Genomic DNA, 20,201 nt, shown 5'->3' with positions numbered 1-20,201 from the left:
ATAACAGTATCGATGATAATAATAATAATAGACAAAAAAAATTAAAACAGTATAAAAGGTAAGGTTGCAAGAAGGATATATTAAAATTTGTTGCATTTACTAAATTTTACTATTTGCAAAATGGCCCTTGAATTTTTGACTATTTTCATTTATTCTTTGGTCCATCAAGATCCAGGTTATACTTTCTTCATCTAAGAAAGCTCCCAGTTTTGTATATATAGGTAGCATTATTTTCTATGTTTTAATATAAAGAATGTACGCAATTAAATTATTCTTTGAGCTTGTTTGATGAAGTTCTAATAATAATTTTTTTTCAAATTATATTTTTTAAAATAATTAAAAAAAAGTAAAAATAATTTTATATTTAAATATCTTATACAAAAGATTTTTTATCTATTAATTATATTTGGATACAATAATATAAAAATATTTTGCTTATTTATTTATTATATGAATTTTTTTAAAAAAAATCTTTTTGAAAAAGATGTAAATGATAATTTTTTAAAAAATGTGTTTTTTTTTTAATTTTTTTAGCGTTTTTATTTTTAATTTTTTTATTATTAAAAATTTATTAAATACGTTAAAAAATAACAAAAAAATATTTTTTTTTCAATAAAAAAAATTATTTTGTATTTTCTATCAACTTAATGAATAATGACATTCCAACTAACACTATTTTTTTTTATCCTTTTGTCTATTTCAAGTTTTATTACTTATATTAATATAAAGCATGAAGAATGATGAATGATTTGGAAATCAAAGGAAGTGGTAGCAGAAACATAGGCCATCTACTGAAGTATTTAATGCACAACATGAAAGTGTCTCCGGATCCCATGAAGCAATCTCGTGTCTGTGAGGCAACTCACGCCATGACAAGAAGGACGGAGACATATTCACTTGTATTTTTTCTGCATATGCCATTGCCGGCAGATATTTTTAGACTTTGGAATTAGCTTTAAACATGACCATTTTATCTCGTTTCCGATCAATACAAAATGTCACAGTCACTGACGCAGACATTAACAAAAAGAGAAAAAAATAAATTGAATAATAATAGTGTGTTGATCTTCTCCTCATCCAATATGAAAAAGAGCTATGCAAGAATTAAAAATTACTTAGCAAAAAGGAAGGAATATCTTTCTAGGCTTTTAGAAATTAGAAAAGTTCAAGAGCTTATAATTCGTATTAATTGTCACGGGAAAGTGACTGACGACATATTCATCAATCCAATCCACCTAATAATAAAGTATTAATAAAAAAATAATGTGAAAATGCATGTTCGAAATAGGACGCAATCATCATCTTAACCATATCCGGATCATTATTCCAAAAAAAAAAATCCGGATCATCAGTATCCTCGCTTTGCGTGCCACGCTCCTTACATTTCTATCATTTTCTTTTCCATTATATAGTTTTTATTCATTTTTCTGAGGAAAAAAAAACGCAATAAGAAGAAGGAAAAAAAAAAAAAGAAAAAAAAATAGAGTCGTTCTCTTCTCCTTTGTGTCTAAGCTCTGAGTTTAAGCTTTCGCGTTAATGGATTCAGCTCCTGCTCAACGTCGTCTCAAAGCCATCCACGGTCACCTAGTCTCCGCCGCGGATTCTCCCACCGCCCACCTCTGTCAGAACCCCACCGCCGGCGAGTTCTTCTCTGGTACAACCCCCTCTCTCGCTCTCTCTGTCTTTCTCTATGAGTTTCTCTTTGTGATGATTGTTGCCGTGGAAAATTAGTTGCGGCCAAGGGTAGTGCAAAACTATAAATGGGAGATCCAGCTCTGAATTATTTTTTATCATTTATTTCCCCTTTATTGATGAATATGATTTGCGCTTCTTCATTGAATACACAGAGAATATGGGCAATTCAGTGTGTTGTTGACTTGGTCTTGTTGGCTTCAGTGGGATTTTTTTTTCTTTCTTTCCAGAAATATTTTCGGTGAAATGACAATTCACTGTTTAGTGATACTAGAAATTGGTAGAGTTCTGAATTCTGTTTGGAATTCTGGTGTACCTCTGTATTATAGCTTATTTATGATTTTGAATCTGATTTCCTGCTTGGTGTTGTTAATGAACCAAATAGTCAAAGAAGATAATGAATAGTATTGCACATTTTTCTCCGTCTATGTTTCTTCTGAACTTTATTTGGATCCATTTACCTTCTATTGGTGACAATCACAGGAGCCAATACTCGAATTGCTAACCACTTGCTGTCATTTATTAATTGTATGAACTATGACTTGAGACAGGGCAGAGCTGACTAATTATATGATCATTGTTGCTTTGATCATGTTACTCAAAGTGGATTACATTAATAATACTGATCTTTGTAGGACTTTTGTCAGAACTATGAAACTTTTATATCCATTTCTTCAAATTAGTCTTTCATTTGCATGGCTTGTTAGTGTTATTATACTATCTTGCTATGCTACTATGTTCTTTGTCAACCATATTGTTAATGTTACTAGTTCTAATCTTTACTTGGGAGCAGAACAGGGGTACAGTGTTGTATTACCAGAGAAATTGCGGACAGGAAAGTGGAATGTGTATAGGTATACCCCTTCCAATGCACTTGGTCTACTTTAATCTAAATCATTCTGAGCCATTATTCAGATTCTTTTTATTCTCTTTTCTTTTGTTTTCTATTTGGGGTGCAGATCCTCACGTTCTCCTCTCAAGCTAGTGAGCAGATTCCCTGATCATCCTGAAATTAGTACACTGCATGATAATTTCGTGTGAGAATTACTCCTTTTTTTTTCCTCTGCAAATTTCAATTTCAACTCCATTTGCTGGATGAGTGCTACTAATGGACAATACTTTAAGGGGAATATGTGTTTGTATGCCTAAGACATTGATTTATATTTTATCGAAATGTTCAATCATAGGCGTTCAGTTGACACTTTTCGAGACTATAAGTATCTGGGAACCCGAAACCGTGTTGATGGAACAGTTGGGGAGTAAGCAGCTCAATTATTTATCCATTATGCTTTCTTGTCCTTCCTTTCTTTTATAATAAAACTTATTTATGAACTTCTCATCATTTCCACTCTTATTCCATTGTCAAGGTACAAGTGGATGACTTTTGGAGAAGCAGGTACTGCACGGTCAGCTATAGGCTCTGGTTTGATTTATTATGGAATTCCAAAGGTTAATTCTATAATATAGTCATGAACCTCAATTATTTATTTCAATACTTGGCATATATTATTACCTAACCACTGGTACGTGCATTTCCAGGGAGCTTGCGTTGGCATATACTTTATTAATAGACCGGAGTGGCTCATTGTTGACCATGCTTGCGCTGCATATTCATACATATCAGTGCCTTTATATGATACTCTTGGTTTGTTGATTCTATCTATTAGGCAGCATTATTTCTTTCATAATGACCTTGGATTAATCTTCATATATAACAGCAATGAATTTTTTGCTCGATAGGTCCTGATGCTGTCAGGTATATTGTTAATCATGCTGCTGTGCAAGTAATATTTTGTGTGTCTCAAACATTAAATTCGGTATGTATTGTGACCTTCAACTTAGTAAAGTATGTGTTTTTTGCTGTGCTTGTCAATTGTATTTTACCATAAGTTTTCTCTTGTGAAACTTAAGTATTTGTCACCCCACCTTGCAGTTGCTGAGCTTCTTGTCAGAGATTCCAAGTGTACGACTAATTGTGGTAGGTATTATATACGATTAATTTTTCTGTTAAATTAAATCTGCATTGTTTATCCATGATGATCAATTATTATGCAGGTAGTTGGAATTTTATATTTTATAAAAGAAACACAAAATATTTCTTTTTACTATTTTTTCTTTGCACTAACATGGTGATTGTAGTTTCTTACCACCATCTGTAGTTGCTAATGATTTATAATTTTATTTATTCAAGAAGCATCATTTATGATTTCATTGCTAAGTACTTGTTACCACTTGCCTTTTTCTGCCTTGGATGTAGGGAAGCAGTAATCTTCAGCCCTTTAGCCCACCAAAACCTGATGATGTTGCAACTATTTGCTATACAAGTGGTACAACTGGAACCCCAAAGGTGAGTAGATTCTTGCCAAATTACTATTTTTTGTTTATGGTAGATGTGTGCATGAAATGCTTTCCTGGTCACTTTATAGAACATTCTTCATTTATCTTTCTGCTAAACGGATTCTCTTCAGGGGGCTGTCTTGACCCATGCAAACTTCATTGCAAATGTTGCTGGGACCACTATGGATGAAAAATTTGGCCCTTCTGATGTGTGAGTTCATTTTGAATGCCTACCTCATATTGTACAGTAGTTATTGTCATATTTTGGCTCATAAAATATTCTAAATGTTCTTGCTCTGGATTCCTTTTTATTTTCAGTTATATATCATATCTCCCTTTAGCACACATTTATGAGCGGACAAACCAAGTCATGATAGTACATTTTGGCATTGCAGTGGGATTCTACCAGGGGGTATGAATCTTGAACAAATTCCCTGCCTTTCATTTTGCTTATGTTTTACCGACTTATTCGCACTACATTAGCCAACTTTCTTTTTTTCTTTTCCGCTCATTACCTGACTCACGTATCTGTATCATGCAGGATAATTTGAAACTAATGGATGATCTAGCTGCTCTCAGGCCTACTATCTTCTGCAGTGTCCCTCGGTTGTATAATAGAATATATGCTGGGTAGAGTATCAAACTGTAGTTTTTAAACTATTCACAGGCTTTTGGTGTATTCCTTGTGACTTAATGATATTCACTTGAACGGTTTTGCTGTAGTATTCTTAATGCTGTTAAAACATCTGGTGTTCTGAGGGAGAGGCTATTTAATGCTGCATATAATGCTAAAAGGCAAGCATTATTGAATGGTAAAGTTCATTATGTAAACCTTATTTTGTATAGTATGCATTTATATAGTTATTTTTCCTCATGTGTTTATTATATTACGTAATTGATTCCCATTGTGTTCTTAAGATTGATCCTAATAATTCGTCCCTCTCTCGAACTGAACCCCTGGAAGCAGATGTCTTATGGGTCTTTATTTGTGTAGCCGTTTTTGTTCTACTGAGAGGTGGGGAAAAAACCTTACTTTCAAATTCCATCTGTTTCAGGTAAGAACCCTTCTCCAATGTGGGACAGATTAGTTTTCAACAAGATAAAGGCAAAGCTTGGAGGACGAGTTCGCCTTATGGTATCGGGTGCCTCACCTTTATCACCTGATATCATGGAGTTTCTAAAGATGTAAGTTCTTGTATAAAATCGGTATGCATTGCTACAGAGGATTATCCTTCATTTCTTTTATTTTTATCATTTAAAAAAAATTCCTAGTCCAATGGTCTTTCACAACTACTTCACAGTTGCTTTGGTGGTCGGGTGACTGAAGGATATGGAATGACTGAGACTTCTTGCGTTATAAGCTGTATTGATGAAGGCGACAACCTTGGTGGTCATGTTGGATCTCCCAATCCAGCCTGTGGTGAGTAAATGATGAGTTTCATGATTGGGATTTGAGCACCGCTCCCTGCCCACTGCCAGTTCAAAAGAATAAAAATTGAAGTCATCTAGTTCATAAATGTTAAGTTTATGTTGGCTGTTGCTTGAAGTGCCATGCCAAGTGCTGAGAGTTTGTTCTTTTTGTTTCAGAGGTAAAACTCGTGGATGTGCCAGAAATGAACTATACATCTGATGATCAGCCCTATCCGCGTGGTGAAATTTGTGTTAGGGGTCCAATTATTTTTCAAGGTTATTACAAAGATGAAGCTCAGACGTAACTCCCTTTCCTGTTCTGTGGTTCTTATGAGTCGAATTTTATTTATTCTATCTGAAAGATACCTCATATTGGATCAAATTGATCAGGAGGGAAGTCATTGATGAAGAGGGGTGGCTCCATACTGGAGATATTGGGACATGGTTACCTGGAGGTCGTCTCAAAATTATTGATAGGTGAGGTATTATCATTCCAGGCATAATGGGTAAATTTATGTGCTGACCTGTTAAATTCCTTGGCACAAGTATTCTCTGTTCTATAAGTAGGCTTCAATAATAATCTTGGTGCAAACATGCTATCTTCAGTTTTTGTCCAATATGTCCTAAAATTGGCAACTCTTTCCTGATTTACATTTGTCAAGTTTGTTAACCATGCAAATCAAAACCTTGCATTTCTATGTAGGAAGAAGAATATCTTTAAGTTGGCACAAGGCGAGTACATTGCACCAGAGAAGATTGAAAACGTATATGTCAAATGCAAGTTTGTTGCTCAGTGCTTTGTATATGGTAGGGGAATTGTCATACAAATTCGACAAGCACACATGCGTAGTCCTCTTTTGCTGTCTTATTTTCTCCTTTCCTTCACGATGCTTCTTTTTCCTTTTGTAGGTGATAGCCTAAACTCTTCTTTGGTAGCTGTTGTCGCGGTGGATCCTGATGTATTGAAAGCATGGGCTGCTTCGGAAGGCATCACGGTACTTTAATCTTTTCCTAGAAAACGAACTTTCGATATCTGAACTTTGAAGAGGAATTGATAACCCTGTTTTGCATGCATTGTGCAATTTTTCACAGTTCATGAATCATGCTGGCTGTTGACTGTGTTCTTGTCCTCTATTTAGCAAGCTGTTAATGTTATAGTTGGGAGACCAAGCACAGTTATTCAGTTTGAGAATTGAATCTTATGAGATGGATGGATATTTTCTTTCGCAGATATCATATGTAGCAGATAAAACCTCTTCAGTGACTTCCTCTTGATATCCCCTCTCTCAAAACCATGCAACTAACTATACTTTTCTAAGGTTTAAAATTTGGGATGGTTATTATGCCCGTGCCTATCCTTGTATAGGGAGGCCTTATTTTTCTGAAAAAATGGTAGTTAATGCTATGTTGCCAGCGTGTGTTGTTTTGAGAACAAGAAGCAAGGATCCTTCCATGAAATTTACTATAGTTCCTTTTAATTTTTGTATCACTGCATGCTGATTTTAAAATGATTATGATAATGTGGTTTTATTGGCTTGGTTGCAGTATAATGATATATCACAACTTTGTAATGATCCAAGAGCGAGGGCTGCTGTCTTGGCGGACATGGATGCTGTCGGACAAGAAGCTCAAGTATGTTACTAAATGTTTTGTTAAGGTTACGTTACTTGTTTAATACACCCCATTGTTAATAATATTAAATATTACTATCTTAATTTGATGCCTTTCAGCTTAGAGGTTTTGAATTTGTAAAAGCTGTGACTTTGGTGCCTGAACCATTCACAATGGAGAACGATCTGCTGACTCCTACATTCAAGGCAAGTGTTGAAGTCTGAGATTTCCTGATTGTCATTTCAGCAAGCTTCAAACATTTTGTTTGTGACAATAAATGATGCCTAACTAATTTGCCTCTGAATTTTCTCAGATTAAGAGACCTCAAGCGAAGGAGTACTTTGCAAAAGCAATATCTGATATGTACAGTGAGCTCTCCAAAACTGATCCTAATCAGAAGACATTGTGATGCTGAAGGCCCTATAGTAGACAAAAGAAGACGCATCATCAAGTGGCCCTCATCAGAAGCTTCCTCAAGCATTACCCTCATAAAAATATCGTATCTTGGAGGATGACATTTTAGACGCATCTTATAAGAAAGATCCCAAGGATACTTCTGTACTGGTATCGTCTCAAATAATAATGCCCAAATCAGATGAACATTCATAGTTTTCTTTTTGTCCTTTTCTTTTGATAAATGAACATTCATAGTATTCACTCTATCCATCTAGTGGAATATACAAATGGAACAAGGCTTAATTGTTGATGTATTTACTTACTGTTCTTTCGGCATTATTATTTTTTACAATAAGATATTAAGATGCGTTATTTTTATTTTTTATTTTTTGCCGCGATTCCTCATCAGTCATCACTATTCATTTCATTTGATTCCATAGCGACAGTTTAGATTTGAGAATTCCCGAAAAATACTTAATAGCCAGTGAGAGTGAACTCAAGTCCACTGAGCTAGGCGAATGAAACTTGGTCCTGAAATGCCGGGGTTCGAACATTTTTGGCTTGTGTGGGCCAGTTATAATTAAGATGCATCACAAAATGGCTATTCTTGGTTTAGAAAAATATTATTTATACATCAAATATGCTTTAACACTTGCATAAAAATATAATTTTTTTGTTGTTTACAAGTATTTTTTTAGTTTGATAGTCTAAAAATTAATTCGTTACAGGTTTGAATTATATAAGAGAGGATTTAAACTTTTGACATTTGTTTATGCAAACAAGTGAATTGATTACTCGATCAATTTAAGTTGATTTATATAAAAATATAGTTGTTATTAGTTAATTATGTATTTGAATTCTTTTAATCAACAAATAAAGAGAATCCGTTTGTCTATTAAGAAGATATGATTATTATAAAAGAGGTAGACGTAGCTTGAATTGTTCAAGCTCCTTGCTCACTCTAAAACCATTGACTACTTCTGTTAAAATTACCTTGGAATTGGAACCACTGTTAGTTTCAAGTTGTTATTCAGGATGTGACTTCAACTTACCACGCCCTTAAACGAAAAAGATCATAAAATTGTTTGTGCGCAAGATCGCTGCCTTAAATTCCTCATGTCCACCAAAAACTAAAAAGTTCAACTGTAACGTGTCACCTCTATTAGCCAACCAAAATATTAATAGTAAAAAGCAATTTAATTAATGAATATTAATAAGTTGATTAAAAAAAGGATTTTTTTAATTTTTCAATAGCTAGTGGACTTGAGATTAGTTCCGCAGCTCGTGTTGTTTTCGGCAGGTAAGTCCACGTAAGATCTCACATGACTTGCAAGTCATGATCCCCTACACCGTCACCCTACAGCTACCTCAACAGCGATCAAGATCTATCCGTTGATCTAACTGACTTTTGTGTCTGATTCGGATGAAGCCAATAAGTTGGAAAATCCATAACGTAGGCTTGCGCCTATTATAAACTATGTCTACACCTTTTTCCTCTTTGCGACTTTGCCTCTAAATCGATTTGCTTGGAAACAACGTTGGTAGGGGAATGATTTCGCGTTGCACAGTAAACAGAGCATCATCGAAACGCGAAAACGACGCAACAGCATAGGGAAGAGAGAGTCGTTTTAGATTATACCACACTGTGCTGGTGGTTGGTTCCCTGCATTGATTTGATTTGCAATTGCTGCGGAGTTTTGAAGCCAAGCTGATCCGTGCGAGGAAGGTTCTTCTGATGCGATTGAATCTGGAACTTGCAGGCTTATGCCATTCAGGTTTTGAGATTGTAGGTTTTTCGGACTGAGGGAGACAAAAGGAAAAGGGTTTCGCTTCCGAATTCCAATCGACGATGCTGTCCAATCATTTTCAAAACGGCGTCGAAACGGTGAGGCACGCTTGGTCGCGGATCCCAAACTCCGAAGAATCACAGTTCGTCGACGACGCCGTTGGGCTTGTGAGGAAAAGCGATGGAAGCAGCGTTGAGAGCCTTGACTATGAAGTCATAGAAAATTTTGCTTATCGAGAAGAACAGGTTTTTTTTAAAATATATTATCTTTTTTAATGATAAGAATAATTTTCCATGTGGATTCTGAATTTTATTTTACTTTTGTTTTAGTTTGGTTTAATTATTGTTGCTCAAATTATAATGGGATGATGTTGGGCTGTGCTTCGAGATTTGTAGGCGCGCAGAGGGAAGCTGTACGTGAGTTATTTGCTGGTGGTGAAATGGCTTTTCGCCTTGCTCATTGGCATTGGTACTTCTCTCTTGAATAATGCATAGTGCTTCGCTTTACCTAGTTACCGGAAATGGCAAATTTTGTTTCTTTTTGGGAAGGTCCCTTTTTTTTGGGGTGCTATAGGTAGCGGAATTAATTGTGATTATAGTTATCCCATGCTCAGAAAATTATTATTTCATGGGTAGGATATGGAGTGGCGGGGAGACTGGCTAAATTTCCAGTTCTTGATCACTTCATGTTGGATCTGTTGGTTCTTTTGAGGCTTCACAACTAATATTTCGATAATTTAATTTCCTTCTATTAGGTAGTGTCTTTCCATGATAGGCAAGCAAGCATTTGAAGTAATTGCATGAAATTGTTATTCACTGAGAGGTTGGGGTAGGGATAAGGCACGGGCATGAATCTTTGAGCTTTTAGATTATTTGAACTCAATAGAACTTCTTTTTTAAAGGTGGTTCAAATCTATTGATTAAAATGTTAACAAGGTAAGGCCTAAACAAAATAAATTGAAGTATGTGAAAATGACTCCACCACAGGAGACCATATAATACTTTCAATATGATTCTATCCTTGCTCAAATTATTTAATGGTGCTAGTTCCCCTGTCTCTTGTTCATTTTATTCAGTTGCAATTGTTTACTTTGATACAGATTCAAGGCTAAATTTTCAGTTTAACCAAACCCATTTACTTTGAGTCATGCCCCATGTGTTTCTAATGCTAATCTCATAGCTCTTTTTCTGAAGTTTGTTTCTTGACAAAAAATGTCTTCCCATTTTATTGCTTGCAGGCACTGGTCTTGCTGCTGTTTTCATCAACTTGTCTGTTGAAAATTTTGCTGGCTGGAAATTCTCATTGACATTTAGTATAATTCAGAAGTCATACATTGCTGGCTTTCTCCTATATGCCCTGATAAACTTGGTTTTGGTGTTTTCCTCTGTATATATTGTCACACAGTTTGCACCAGCTGCTGCTGGATCTGGTATTCCCGAAATCAAGGGTTACTTAAATGGTGAGTTAGACTTTTCAACTGTTTCTGGGGTTATTGTGTTGAAATTTTGTCCAGCTTGCGCAAGAATCCTTCATATGCTGATAGTGTGGATGCTGAATAATGTTCAGGGGTTGATATTCATGGGATTCTTCTTCTGAGAACTTTGATTGGGAAGGTCAGAGGGCTGCATTAATTATTTTGCTTTTTTAAGTTTTAGAAATACATAGCTGTTTATTAAATGCAAGGATTCTTCTTATGTTCAGATATTTGGCAGCATTGGATCAGTGGGAGGAGGCCTTGCTTTAGGTAAAGAGGGTCCTCTTGTCCATACTGGTGCTTGTATTGCTTCTTTGCTTGGACAAGTAAGTATGTACTACTCAGTATATGGTAGTATCTAAATGGTATGTTAAAAGTACAATATGCGCATAGTATGTGTTAGATCTTTCAGTATGTCCTTTCAATGCTTTGTTTCCCTTAAATAAAGAGGCTAAAATGTGGTGGCAACACCACATAAAGTGTCCATTGTATTTTAACTGACCATTTAAATGAACCTTGCTTTATAATTTATCAACACTTGCACATTATATTACCTGAATTATCCTCTGTGCTTCTGTGCATTACTTTTTTAAGACTAGTTGTGTGATTTTCACTGAATATGTATTTTATATGGAAGAAACTGATATAATCTGTTGGTGTCATGTCTTGAGTAGGGTGGTTCCACCAAGTATCATATAAATTCAAGATGGTTTCAAGTATTCAGAAGTGATCGAGATCGACGAGATCTGGTAACCTGTGGATGTGCAGCAGGAGTTGCTGCTGCATTTAGAGCTCCTGTTGGTGGTGTATTGTTTGCATTGGAAGAGGTAACATCTTGGTAAGGAATTCTTAGTGACATGGCTCTTTTTCATTAGAAGGGGAAATGTGGTAAATCATTCATCATATATATTTTTGTTTTGATTTTTTTCCTATGCTCTTGAAGGTGGAGGAGTCAACTTATGTGGCGTGTCTTCTTCACTTCTGCTATTGTTGCTGTTGTAGTGCGAACTGCAATGGGATGGTGTAAGAATGGAAATTGCGGACATTTTGGGTCTGGCGGATTCATAATATGGGATATATCAGAGTAAAGATCTATGCTTTCACCTTTTTCACTGCCAGTTGAGCATTAAGGTTTTATTTTTGTCCTCTTCCCTTGACTGGTTTTATTTTTAGTGGTCAAGAGGATTATTCCTTTGCAGAGCTATTGCCAATGGCTATTATTGGGGTTATTGGAGGCCTACTAGGTAGGAGTTTTCACCTTTATTTTGCACTTCAATGTATCATGAATTTTTACATTTGGTTGGCTTTGGTACACCTGTTAACTTATTGTCAATAATTTGCAGGAGCTTTATTTAACCAGCTTACACTTTATATTTCTAGTTGGCGTCGAAACCACCTTCACAAAAAAGGGAGCCGAGTCAAGGTATTTTGTTTTTTATACAATTGATTTGTCTGTATCTGCTTCCTTGTAGTAAGGACAACAAAAGAATGGAAGAACTGTACTGAAGAAAGAAAGTGATTATTATTGATATTTTGTTGTTTATCATGCTAGTGGTACCTTTATCTTCTCACTTGTCTTCTTATTGTTGTTTGCTCCTTCCTTCTCCTGCACTGCAGATTATTGAAGCATGCCTTGTCTCCCTTTTAACGTCAATTATTTCATTTTGCTTGCCACTTCTAAGAGAATGTAGTCCATGCCCGGAATCTGATCCTACTTCTGGTATTGAATGCCCACGTCCTCCTGGAATGTATGGGAATTATGTAAATGTAAGACGGTTGAATTTATATGATGTTCATCATTGTTAGTCTTATTCAATTTTCTCATTTTTTATTTATTTTTATTTTTATTTTTTGGTTTCAGCTTGATCTTTATTTTTTTTTGGTGTTTTCGTACTTTAATACTACTTAATGACAGTTGAAACAAGGGTGTCGGATGAATTCAACAATGAAGCATCTTGTTTTTGTTTCAATTGTGAAAATGTTTGCCTGATTTGGTATTCTTTTGAGAAATGTACTGTTTTTATTAGATGGAATATAAGAAATTAAGGTTACAGTTGTCCTATACAGTCTAAACAGAATGTTTTTGAGAAATATACTGTTTTCATTGCTTTTTTCCAAAGGCCTTCACTCCTCAAGAGATTCTTATATAGGCACAAGCTTAATCTCATATTTTTTTCTTGACACAAGCTTAATGTCATTTTTGGATACACATAAAAGTTGATAAGACTCATGAATGACCAGATTATCTTAAGTGGGAACCACTGTGTGTGCGACTAAAATAAGGCTTTAAAACTTGGGTCTATGCAGGAATCTCTATTCTGGCTCGTTTTACCTCCATTTTGAAATCTGACGTTCTTAATTTAGTTCCGTTCTAAAGATAATATAGGCTGTACTCCTGGACTTAATTACTTTTGGAGATTCCATTTAATTTATGCCCTTTTTTTGGCAGTTCTTTTGTAGCAGTGACAAGGAGTATAATGATCTTGCGACTATTTTCTTCAATACACAGGTTTTGCATGAACTGGGAATCATAATTTGCTTTTTCATTTATTGTTATATTATATTAAGTTACTTCTCTATTGCTTCAGGATGATGCCATCAGGAATTTGTTCAGTGCGAAAACAATACATGAGTACAGTTCCCAAAGTCTGTTAACCTTTTTGGTATTGCACTCTTGCTTACTGGGTTGTACTTTAAATGCATTAGCCTTTATATTGAGATATTTTCTATTTTTTGATTCAATAGAGTTCTTGGATACATGTATGTGGCCCTATATGGTTGATAGGAATTCTTGTTGATTTATCTTCATGCACCAATATTGAATAGAGTTGCCACTTGGTGCACTTGATTATATACCAATTATTTTCTCTGTATGTGGCAGGTTATGTTTTATACTTTAGCAGTGTTGACGTTTGGTACTGCTGTGCCAGCCGGTCAATTTGTCCCTGGTATAATGATAGGATCAACTTATGGACGTCTTGTTGGCATGTTTGTTGTAAAATATTACAAAAAGCTCAACATTGAAGAGGGAACGTGAGTGTCTTTCTTGACATTCCTTTAAAGTCATGGTCAAAAAGATATATACTTCTTCCATAGTTATATTTTTTGAAGCCTTTTGTTTCTTGATAAATGGGATTATTATTATTAGAAGAGAAGGATAATACTAAGACCATTGAGGACAAGAAACAAAAAATATCAAAAGAGCAAAGCTTTCTAATCCCTACTATACTGAATGATTTTCTTTTTCTATATGTGGAATCCCCATTTCCCCTGTAATGTTCATCTGATACTTTCTTATGTTCAGGTATGCTTTGCTGGGAGCTGCATCTTTTCTTGGTGGTTCAATGCGGATGACAGTGTCTCTTTGTGTCATTATGGTTGAAATAACAAATAACCTGAAACTTTTGCCCCTTATTATGCTTGTTCTTCTTATATCGAAGGTATGCAGATCAGGACTTTCCTGTACAAAGAAAGTCACTTCAAAATGCACTAAGTTCTTCCCTTACAGGCTGTGGGTGATGCTTTTAATGAGGGTCTATATGAAGAGCAGGCAAGATTAAGGGGCATTCCATTACTGGAATCAAGGCCTAAATATGAGATGCGGAACATGACAGCAAAGGAGGCCTGTGGAAGTGGAAGGGTGAGTGAACTTTCAAATTATTTAACAAATTGCATGTCCTTTATTAGTTGTCCAAGTATTTTTTTTGTTTATTATTTGTTTTTTGGTTTGTCATTCTTGTGATGTGTAACTTGCTAAAATTGATGCTACCACTGGTTAAACTATATGTTTCACATGCCTTATTCTTTTGATACTTTGGCTTTTGACTCTGTAAATCTGTCTATTGAAGGTGATCTCGTTACCTCGGGTAGTTAAGGTTTCAGACGTAGTTTCCATTCTACGGAGCAACAAACACAATGGTTTTCCGGTATGTATATCTCTTATATCTATCCCTTCTATTGATAAATATTCCTTGCATTTTCATAGTTGTAGTTATACTTAAAATTATGCCCAGGTGATTGATCACACAAGAAGTGGAGAATCACTTGTTATTGGATTAGTACTTCGGAGGTGAGCATGTACACAATATAATTTTCTGAAGTTTTCTTATACTTTGATGTCTCGAAAGCTTGAATTCACTTGGAAACTAAGGTTCAATGTCCCTGTCTTCTGTCTAGTCATTTGTTGGTAATCCTTCAGTCAAAGGTTGATTTCCAGCATAGCCCTTTACCCTCTGATCCCAGAGGTGGGGACAGGTCAATAAGGTAAGGCTTGATGAGGTATTTTTATATTTGGGCTTTTTCATCTGTATTCTATAATGATGATAATTGTTGACTCTCTAACTTCCAGGCATGATTCTCATGAATTTGCTAAGCCTGTTTCTAGTAAGGGGATATGTATCGACGATATACATCTAAGTCCAGATGACTTGGAAATGTACATAGATCTTGCTCCATTTTTGAATCCCTCACCATACATTGTCCCTGAAGACATGTCTTTGACAAAGGTGTGCAGTTTAAAATCCTTAAAAGATTTTTTTGTTTCATTTTTTATTTTCTGTTATCCTTTTTTGTTGTCAGATAATTATGATCTCCTGCTTATGACACAGGTGTACAATCTTTTCCGCCAACTTGGTTTGAGACATTTGTTTGTTGTTCCTCGACCATCTCGTGTGCTTGGTTTAATAACCAGAAAAGATTTGATGATTGAGGTAATCTTTTTTTAATAACTGTTAAATTTAACATCTGTTGGACCTCCTGTTATTTATTATTAGGCTTGTTACTTTGAAACTGTGCAGGACACGGAAAATGTGAATACATTAGAGCTTCAGTCAACTAGTGTAAGGTCTCTGATGCTTTACTCCTTACTCATTTGGCACTCTATTCATCTTTTTAATAAATTTAAATATAATATTTTGAGTAGCCATATTCCTTTATACCCTAAAAGCAGTTTGAGTTTTTCTTTGTAGTTGAATGCCACGTTGCCATAAAAGTATTGCTGGCTCTTGGCAAACTTTTGGTCTAATATTTAAGTTGCTATCTGTCTGTCAAGGTTTGCACTGCAATGCAACTTGTCTGACTACCATAATTCCGGACTTGGTGATTATTGCTTTGAGTGTTCCCATTTGAGCATAAATAGTTTAGGTTGAGTTAATTACGACGAGCTTTGTGCTGCTTGGCTTACACAGTTTATCCAGTTGTAGATCCATTATTGGATGATTTAGAGTTTAGATAGATGAAGAACTTCATTGTGCATTTTCATCCTCTGGTGTCATTTTTCATCTCTGCAGTACAATCTGTTCCAACGTGGTGCCTTAGCAAAGCAAATTGCTTATCTATCTTGCAAGGATTTACATACTTACTCCAATAAATTCAGTTAAGTAGATTGTCTCTTCATGATTTTCTCCTCACAGAAATCGGCATCATAATAAAAGACCGACGACAAGGAATTCAGATGTGGAGCGCCCTTTGCTCAATGGTCTTCTTGTTGGTTCAGAATAATCAAGATTGTCTCTTCTGCGCAGATTGGTCCTTTCTGCCACCAATTTTCCGGGAAGATCATTATTTATTGTATTTTTTCTTCTTCAAATAGATTAGATAACCCAGAATTGTGTATATTATTAACTAGGGATACCGGATAGAGTATTCGTTAGATTTGTTAAGATTGATGCTGATAATGAGGGGTTAGTGTATACTTGCTAGTTTTTCGGGTTCTCTTTACCAGTACCAAAAAATAGTTAAAATGTTAGCCGAGTTTAGCATGGTCCATTAGAATGTGTGGAATATCTTCCATTATTTACTTAAGTAGAGCTTTTGCCATTTTTAATGAATCACTTTTATTTTATATTCCCCCTCATCTATTTATTTATTTATTTATTTATATCGTTTTAAAGGCATTTGAGCTTGAAGACCTCGCATTTGAGTGTGTTCAGGAATGAGTGGAGATGCATGAAATAAATAGCTTTCGTGTGATTTTTGTTTTTGATGGGTGTTGAAACCTTAAACCTTTAAAGTGAACTTTAAAGAAAAGTACTACATTTTATGCCATCATTCTAAATTATTGTCGCTTCCAAGTATTGTGAGACACAAATCATAACTACAATAAATATACAACTATCATCTGCATAGCACGCTCGCCTATGTTACTGAGCCCCGCCACCTTTTGTGGCGTTCCATCGACATTCGCCGTAATTGTTTGAAGCTTTGTACCAAAATCCCAAAAGCTAGGCGAATAGTCGTCCTTGTCTTGTGAATATAGACGTACTAAAATTTGGACGGATGAAACGCATTAGAGTAAAGACTAAAGAGAATTCCAATTTAAATATAAGATATGTATATAGTTATTTCAAGCTAGTCTCATATACTCATCCAAATCTATGATCTTGTAAATGAAAAAGAAATTATAAAAAAAAGAAGAAGAAAAAGTAGATGTGATTGAGAAGGTTTACAAGGTTGCCTAAGTTCTAAGCTATGCTTAATCATAATGAGCTTTGAGAAAGGAGGAAAACTTGTTCCTACAGGAAAACCCCAACCAAATGATTAAAAGAGACCCCACAGACGAACTCCAACAATAACTAAAAAGACACTTGACTGGTTAATAACAAATATTTTAGATGTATACCAAAACGTAAATAAAATATTCGCATAATGTCTAATTTAGTAATAAATTTTTAGTATAATTTTTTAAAAAAACAAATTAGTGAACAAAAAAACATAAGAAACAAGGAGGCTTGGCTTGATGAGTTGCATGCATATTAAGGAAATGCAAAAGAAGCTAAGCGGTAGTATATCCAGCAATGAGTAGGAGGGCTGAAACCAAGAAAGGAACAAGTCCTGTTTTTGTCGTTGAGGGTGCTGCTTGGCTTGGAGCAGGTGCCGGTGCAACTGGAACTGAATACGCGAATGCCGAAGATGATGACGGTGCCGGTGCCGGTGCCTGTGATGCGGCTTGTTGTGTGACATTATTAGGCCTGTGGACGTTGATGTCAACCTTCTGTCCAGCTTGGCAGTGGCCGGGGACTCCGCAGATGAAGAAGTGGTGTCCGTATTTTGTAATCTTGATGGAATCATTCCCGCTTGCATAGCTCTCCAATGGAGCTGACGTGTTGCATGTTCTGTACATTGCGTGCGTCACCCTCATCACGTTGTGGAACTCCTCATTGTATTCAAATACTGTACACAAAAACAAAGCAAAGTTAAATGAAAAAGTGGCAGCACTATCCACTATGCATGGAAGATGGAAACACAGACTTACTGATAGTGTCACCGACATGGAAGGTCTTGGGAGAAGCCCAGGAATTGTAATCAACGTTGCCAATGATAGTCCATCCTGCTGAGTCTCCAACCTTATACACTGCTCCATGTGATCCGCTCTGCAAACCTGACATCACTATTAACAAAACTATAACTCTCTCCATCATCATCGCCATTCAATTTGCACCACGCTTATCACTTAATTTCCTGTGATATGTGTGTGTAATGTCCACTCCTCTCTTCTCTTCTCTCTCGCCTTTATATACTCTTTTTACTACCCATCTTAATAATATATTTTAATTTCAATTTTGTTTTTATCTTATCTTATCTTGCTATTTTAGATGTAAATAGTTTATCTACTATATCCATTTTCATAAGCTTCGTATTGTTTCCTTTTTATTTAAGAAATACTAGTGAATCATATCTTTTATCTTTCACATTTTATATAATTTTTAAAAAGTTGTTGTCTTTTTCTTCTTATTATTTTCTGGAAGAAGAAAAAATATATATTCTTAAATTAAGATATATCGAATAAATAAGAGCTTTATGATTGAAATAATGATAAACTCACTTCAGATAAGGAAGTTACATAAATAAATTTGGTAATAATGTAAATTATTTTTTACAATTATAAAATTATATTTATTTTTTTAGATGATTATTTACGTAGTCAATATAAAAAATAATTATTTTTACTATATGGCGTTATATAATTAAATATACATATAAACTTATTTTACACTAATAATATATCAAAATTAAATTCTAGTTATATTTATGTTTTTTTCGATAAAAATTCAGGTGCAATCGACTTTACGTAAAATTGATACCTAAGAACCGTTAGATAATTTAACTGATCTGACTAAATTTTCGTCTAACAATTCTCAAATATCAACTTCACATAAAGTCGACTTCACCTGAGTTTTCACCATTTTTTTTTTCATTCTCTCTCGATACTCTTGCATTAGTTAAGGCAACAAAGAAATATATATTACGTTAAATTACTTGATGGTCGAAGAATTGACTGCTATGCGTGCGCTTTTAGATTAAGTTAGGTACACGCATGCTAATAATATGGTTTTATTATGTTATTAACATCAGAAACATAAAAGAAAAATCGATTTGTATATTACTGCAGTAACCAAGAGAGAGAAGGCCTATCCTTTAGAAATTATTGTATCGTATTGGTAGGTAAATCCACACAAAACCGAAATCATAATAATCAACTAAAGTTAATTAGTGGACCTATTATTACCGTTAAAATATTATTTTTTAGGTGTTAGGTCGGTTTATCTCAACTCTAAAGAATTAGAGTTGATTAATTACATTTATTACACAAGTCATTACGGTCTATGATTCTACAAAATGAAACTATCTATATGAAGACAAGGTCACTAACGTTAGGTTTTATTTTGAGAATAACAAGACAAGATATTAAATATAATATAAGAACATTTTATTAAGTTATAAACTAAATATAAGATAGAATAAATAAATAAAATTTAAATTGATCTTTATTTTTTTCATACAACATTTAATTTAAAAAATTTAATAATAATTAAAAAATTATGTTTTGTTCAATAATTTTGTGTCTTTTTCATTAGAAAAAACATAAAATATATTAATTAAGTATTTTAGAACATAATATTTTTATTTATATTTTATTTATTAAATATAATTTTATGTATATATATTTATATTTCAGTATCTTATAAACAAAGTCTTATAGTTCTTCGTCTTTAGTGAGTTCAGTGACAGTTGGATGGCGGTATTCGGTCGAAGACAAAATTTTCATTTTTGTTTAATAAATTCTGTGTTACTATAAATACTATTTTCTAATCAAAATCTTATCATATTATTATGTAGATAATAAATCCGATGTACAAAATAAATAATATAATTCAGTAAAGCGGATTATAAAAGCTGGCTCATAAATATTAGGCCTATTTTGACAAATACTGAGGAAAGCATATTTGTGAAAGATAGGTTAGTCTAAGAGAAAATGACGGATGCGTAAGGGTATGTCCAAAATTAACCCAATTATTTTGTGTATATTAGATGCGTTATTTTTTATGAATTGTTAGATTTTATTAAATAAAAATTAAAAAATATTATAAAAGAAGAATATTGATATATTTTATAAATATAAAATATATTAATATATACATACATAAATATATTTTAATATAGAATATTTTAAAAATGACAAATATAATTTTTTATTTTAAAATAAATATAAAATA

At 34.2% G+C, this 20,201-nt stretch overlaps 3 protein-coding genes across 3 annotated transcripts; 2 read left to right on the top strand and 1 right to left on the bottom strand.

The window, feature by feature from the left end:
- Positions 1–1,331: 1,331 nt before the first annotated feature.
- Positions 1,332–7,831, top strand: LOC107488527 (long chain acyl-CoA synthetase 6, peroxisomal). Its single transcript, XM_016109278.3, is given in 22 exon segments — positions 1,332–1,654; positions 2,486–2,546; positions 2,652–2,729; positions 2,880–2,951; positions 3,060–3,141; positions 3,232–3,337; positions 3,433–3,509; positions 3,626–3,728; positions 3,915–4,039; positions 4,161–4,240; positions 4,348–4,441; positions 4,571–4,659; positions 4,753–4,841; positions 5,085–5,214; positions 5,331–5,449; positions 5,617–5,740; positions 5,830–5,916; positions 6,143–6,246; positions 6,349–6,434; positions 6,985–7,071; positions 7,170–7,256; positions 7,364–7,831. Coding segments are annotated over 22 exon segments (2,094 nt in total). The 5' UTR covers positions 1,332–1,536; the 3' UTR covers positions 7,460–7,831.
- Positions 7,832–8,927: 1,096 nt separating this feature from the next.
- Positions 8,928–16,549, top strand: LOC107488530 (chloride channel protein CLC-d). Its single transcript, XM_016109279.3, has 22 exons — positions 8,928–9,478; positions 9,629–9,701; positions 10,471–10,692; positions 10,800–10,846; positions 10,935–11,033; positions 11,382–11,545; positions 11,651–11,791; positions 11,881–11,951; positions 12,051–12,130; positions 12,325–12,474; positions 13,157–13,216; positions 13,296–13,370; positions 13,589–13,740; positions 14,012–14,147; positions 14,216–14,347; positions 14,556–14,633; positions 14,721–14,776; positions 14,884–14,970; positions 15,056–15,212; positions 15,315–15,416; positions 15,504–15,550; positions 16,119–16,549. Exons 1-22 carry the CDS (start codon positions 9,296–9,298, stop codon positions 16,204–16,206), a joined length of 2,400 nt encoding a protein of 799 aa, XP_015964765.1. The 5' UTR covers positions 8,928–9,295; the 3' UTR covers positions 16,207–16,549.
- A 569-nt stretch (positions 16,550–17,118) lies between these two features.
- LOC107488521 (mavicyanin) lies at positions 17,119–18,192 on the bottom strand. Its single transcript, XM_016109275.3, has 2 exons — positions 17,960–18,192; positions 17,119–17,877 (listed from the first exon to the last, which is right to left on the bottom strand). Exons 1-2 carry the CDS (start codon positions 18,132–18,134, stop codon positions 17,480–17,482), a joined length of 573 nt encoding a protein of 190 aa, XP_015964761.1. The 5' UTR covers positions 18,135–18,192; the 3' UTR covers positions 17,119–17,479.
- Positions 18,193–20,201: the final 2,009 nt, after the last annotated feature.

This window comes from Arachis duranensis, chromosome 5, assembly GCF_000817695.3.
Source record: "Arachis duranensis cultivar V14167 chromosome 5, aradu.V14167.gnm2.J7QH, whole genome shotgun sequence".
Lineage (NCBI taxonomy): Eukaryota > Viridiplantae > Streptophyta > Magnoliopsida > Fabales > Fabaceae > Arachis > Arachis duranensis.
Note: the sequence above shows the minus strand (reverse complement) of the source record. Positions and strands in the feature narration are given on the sequence as shown.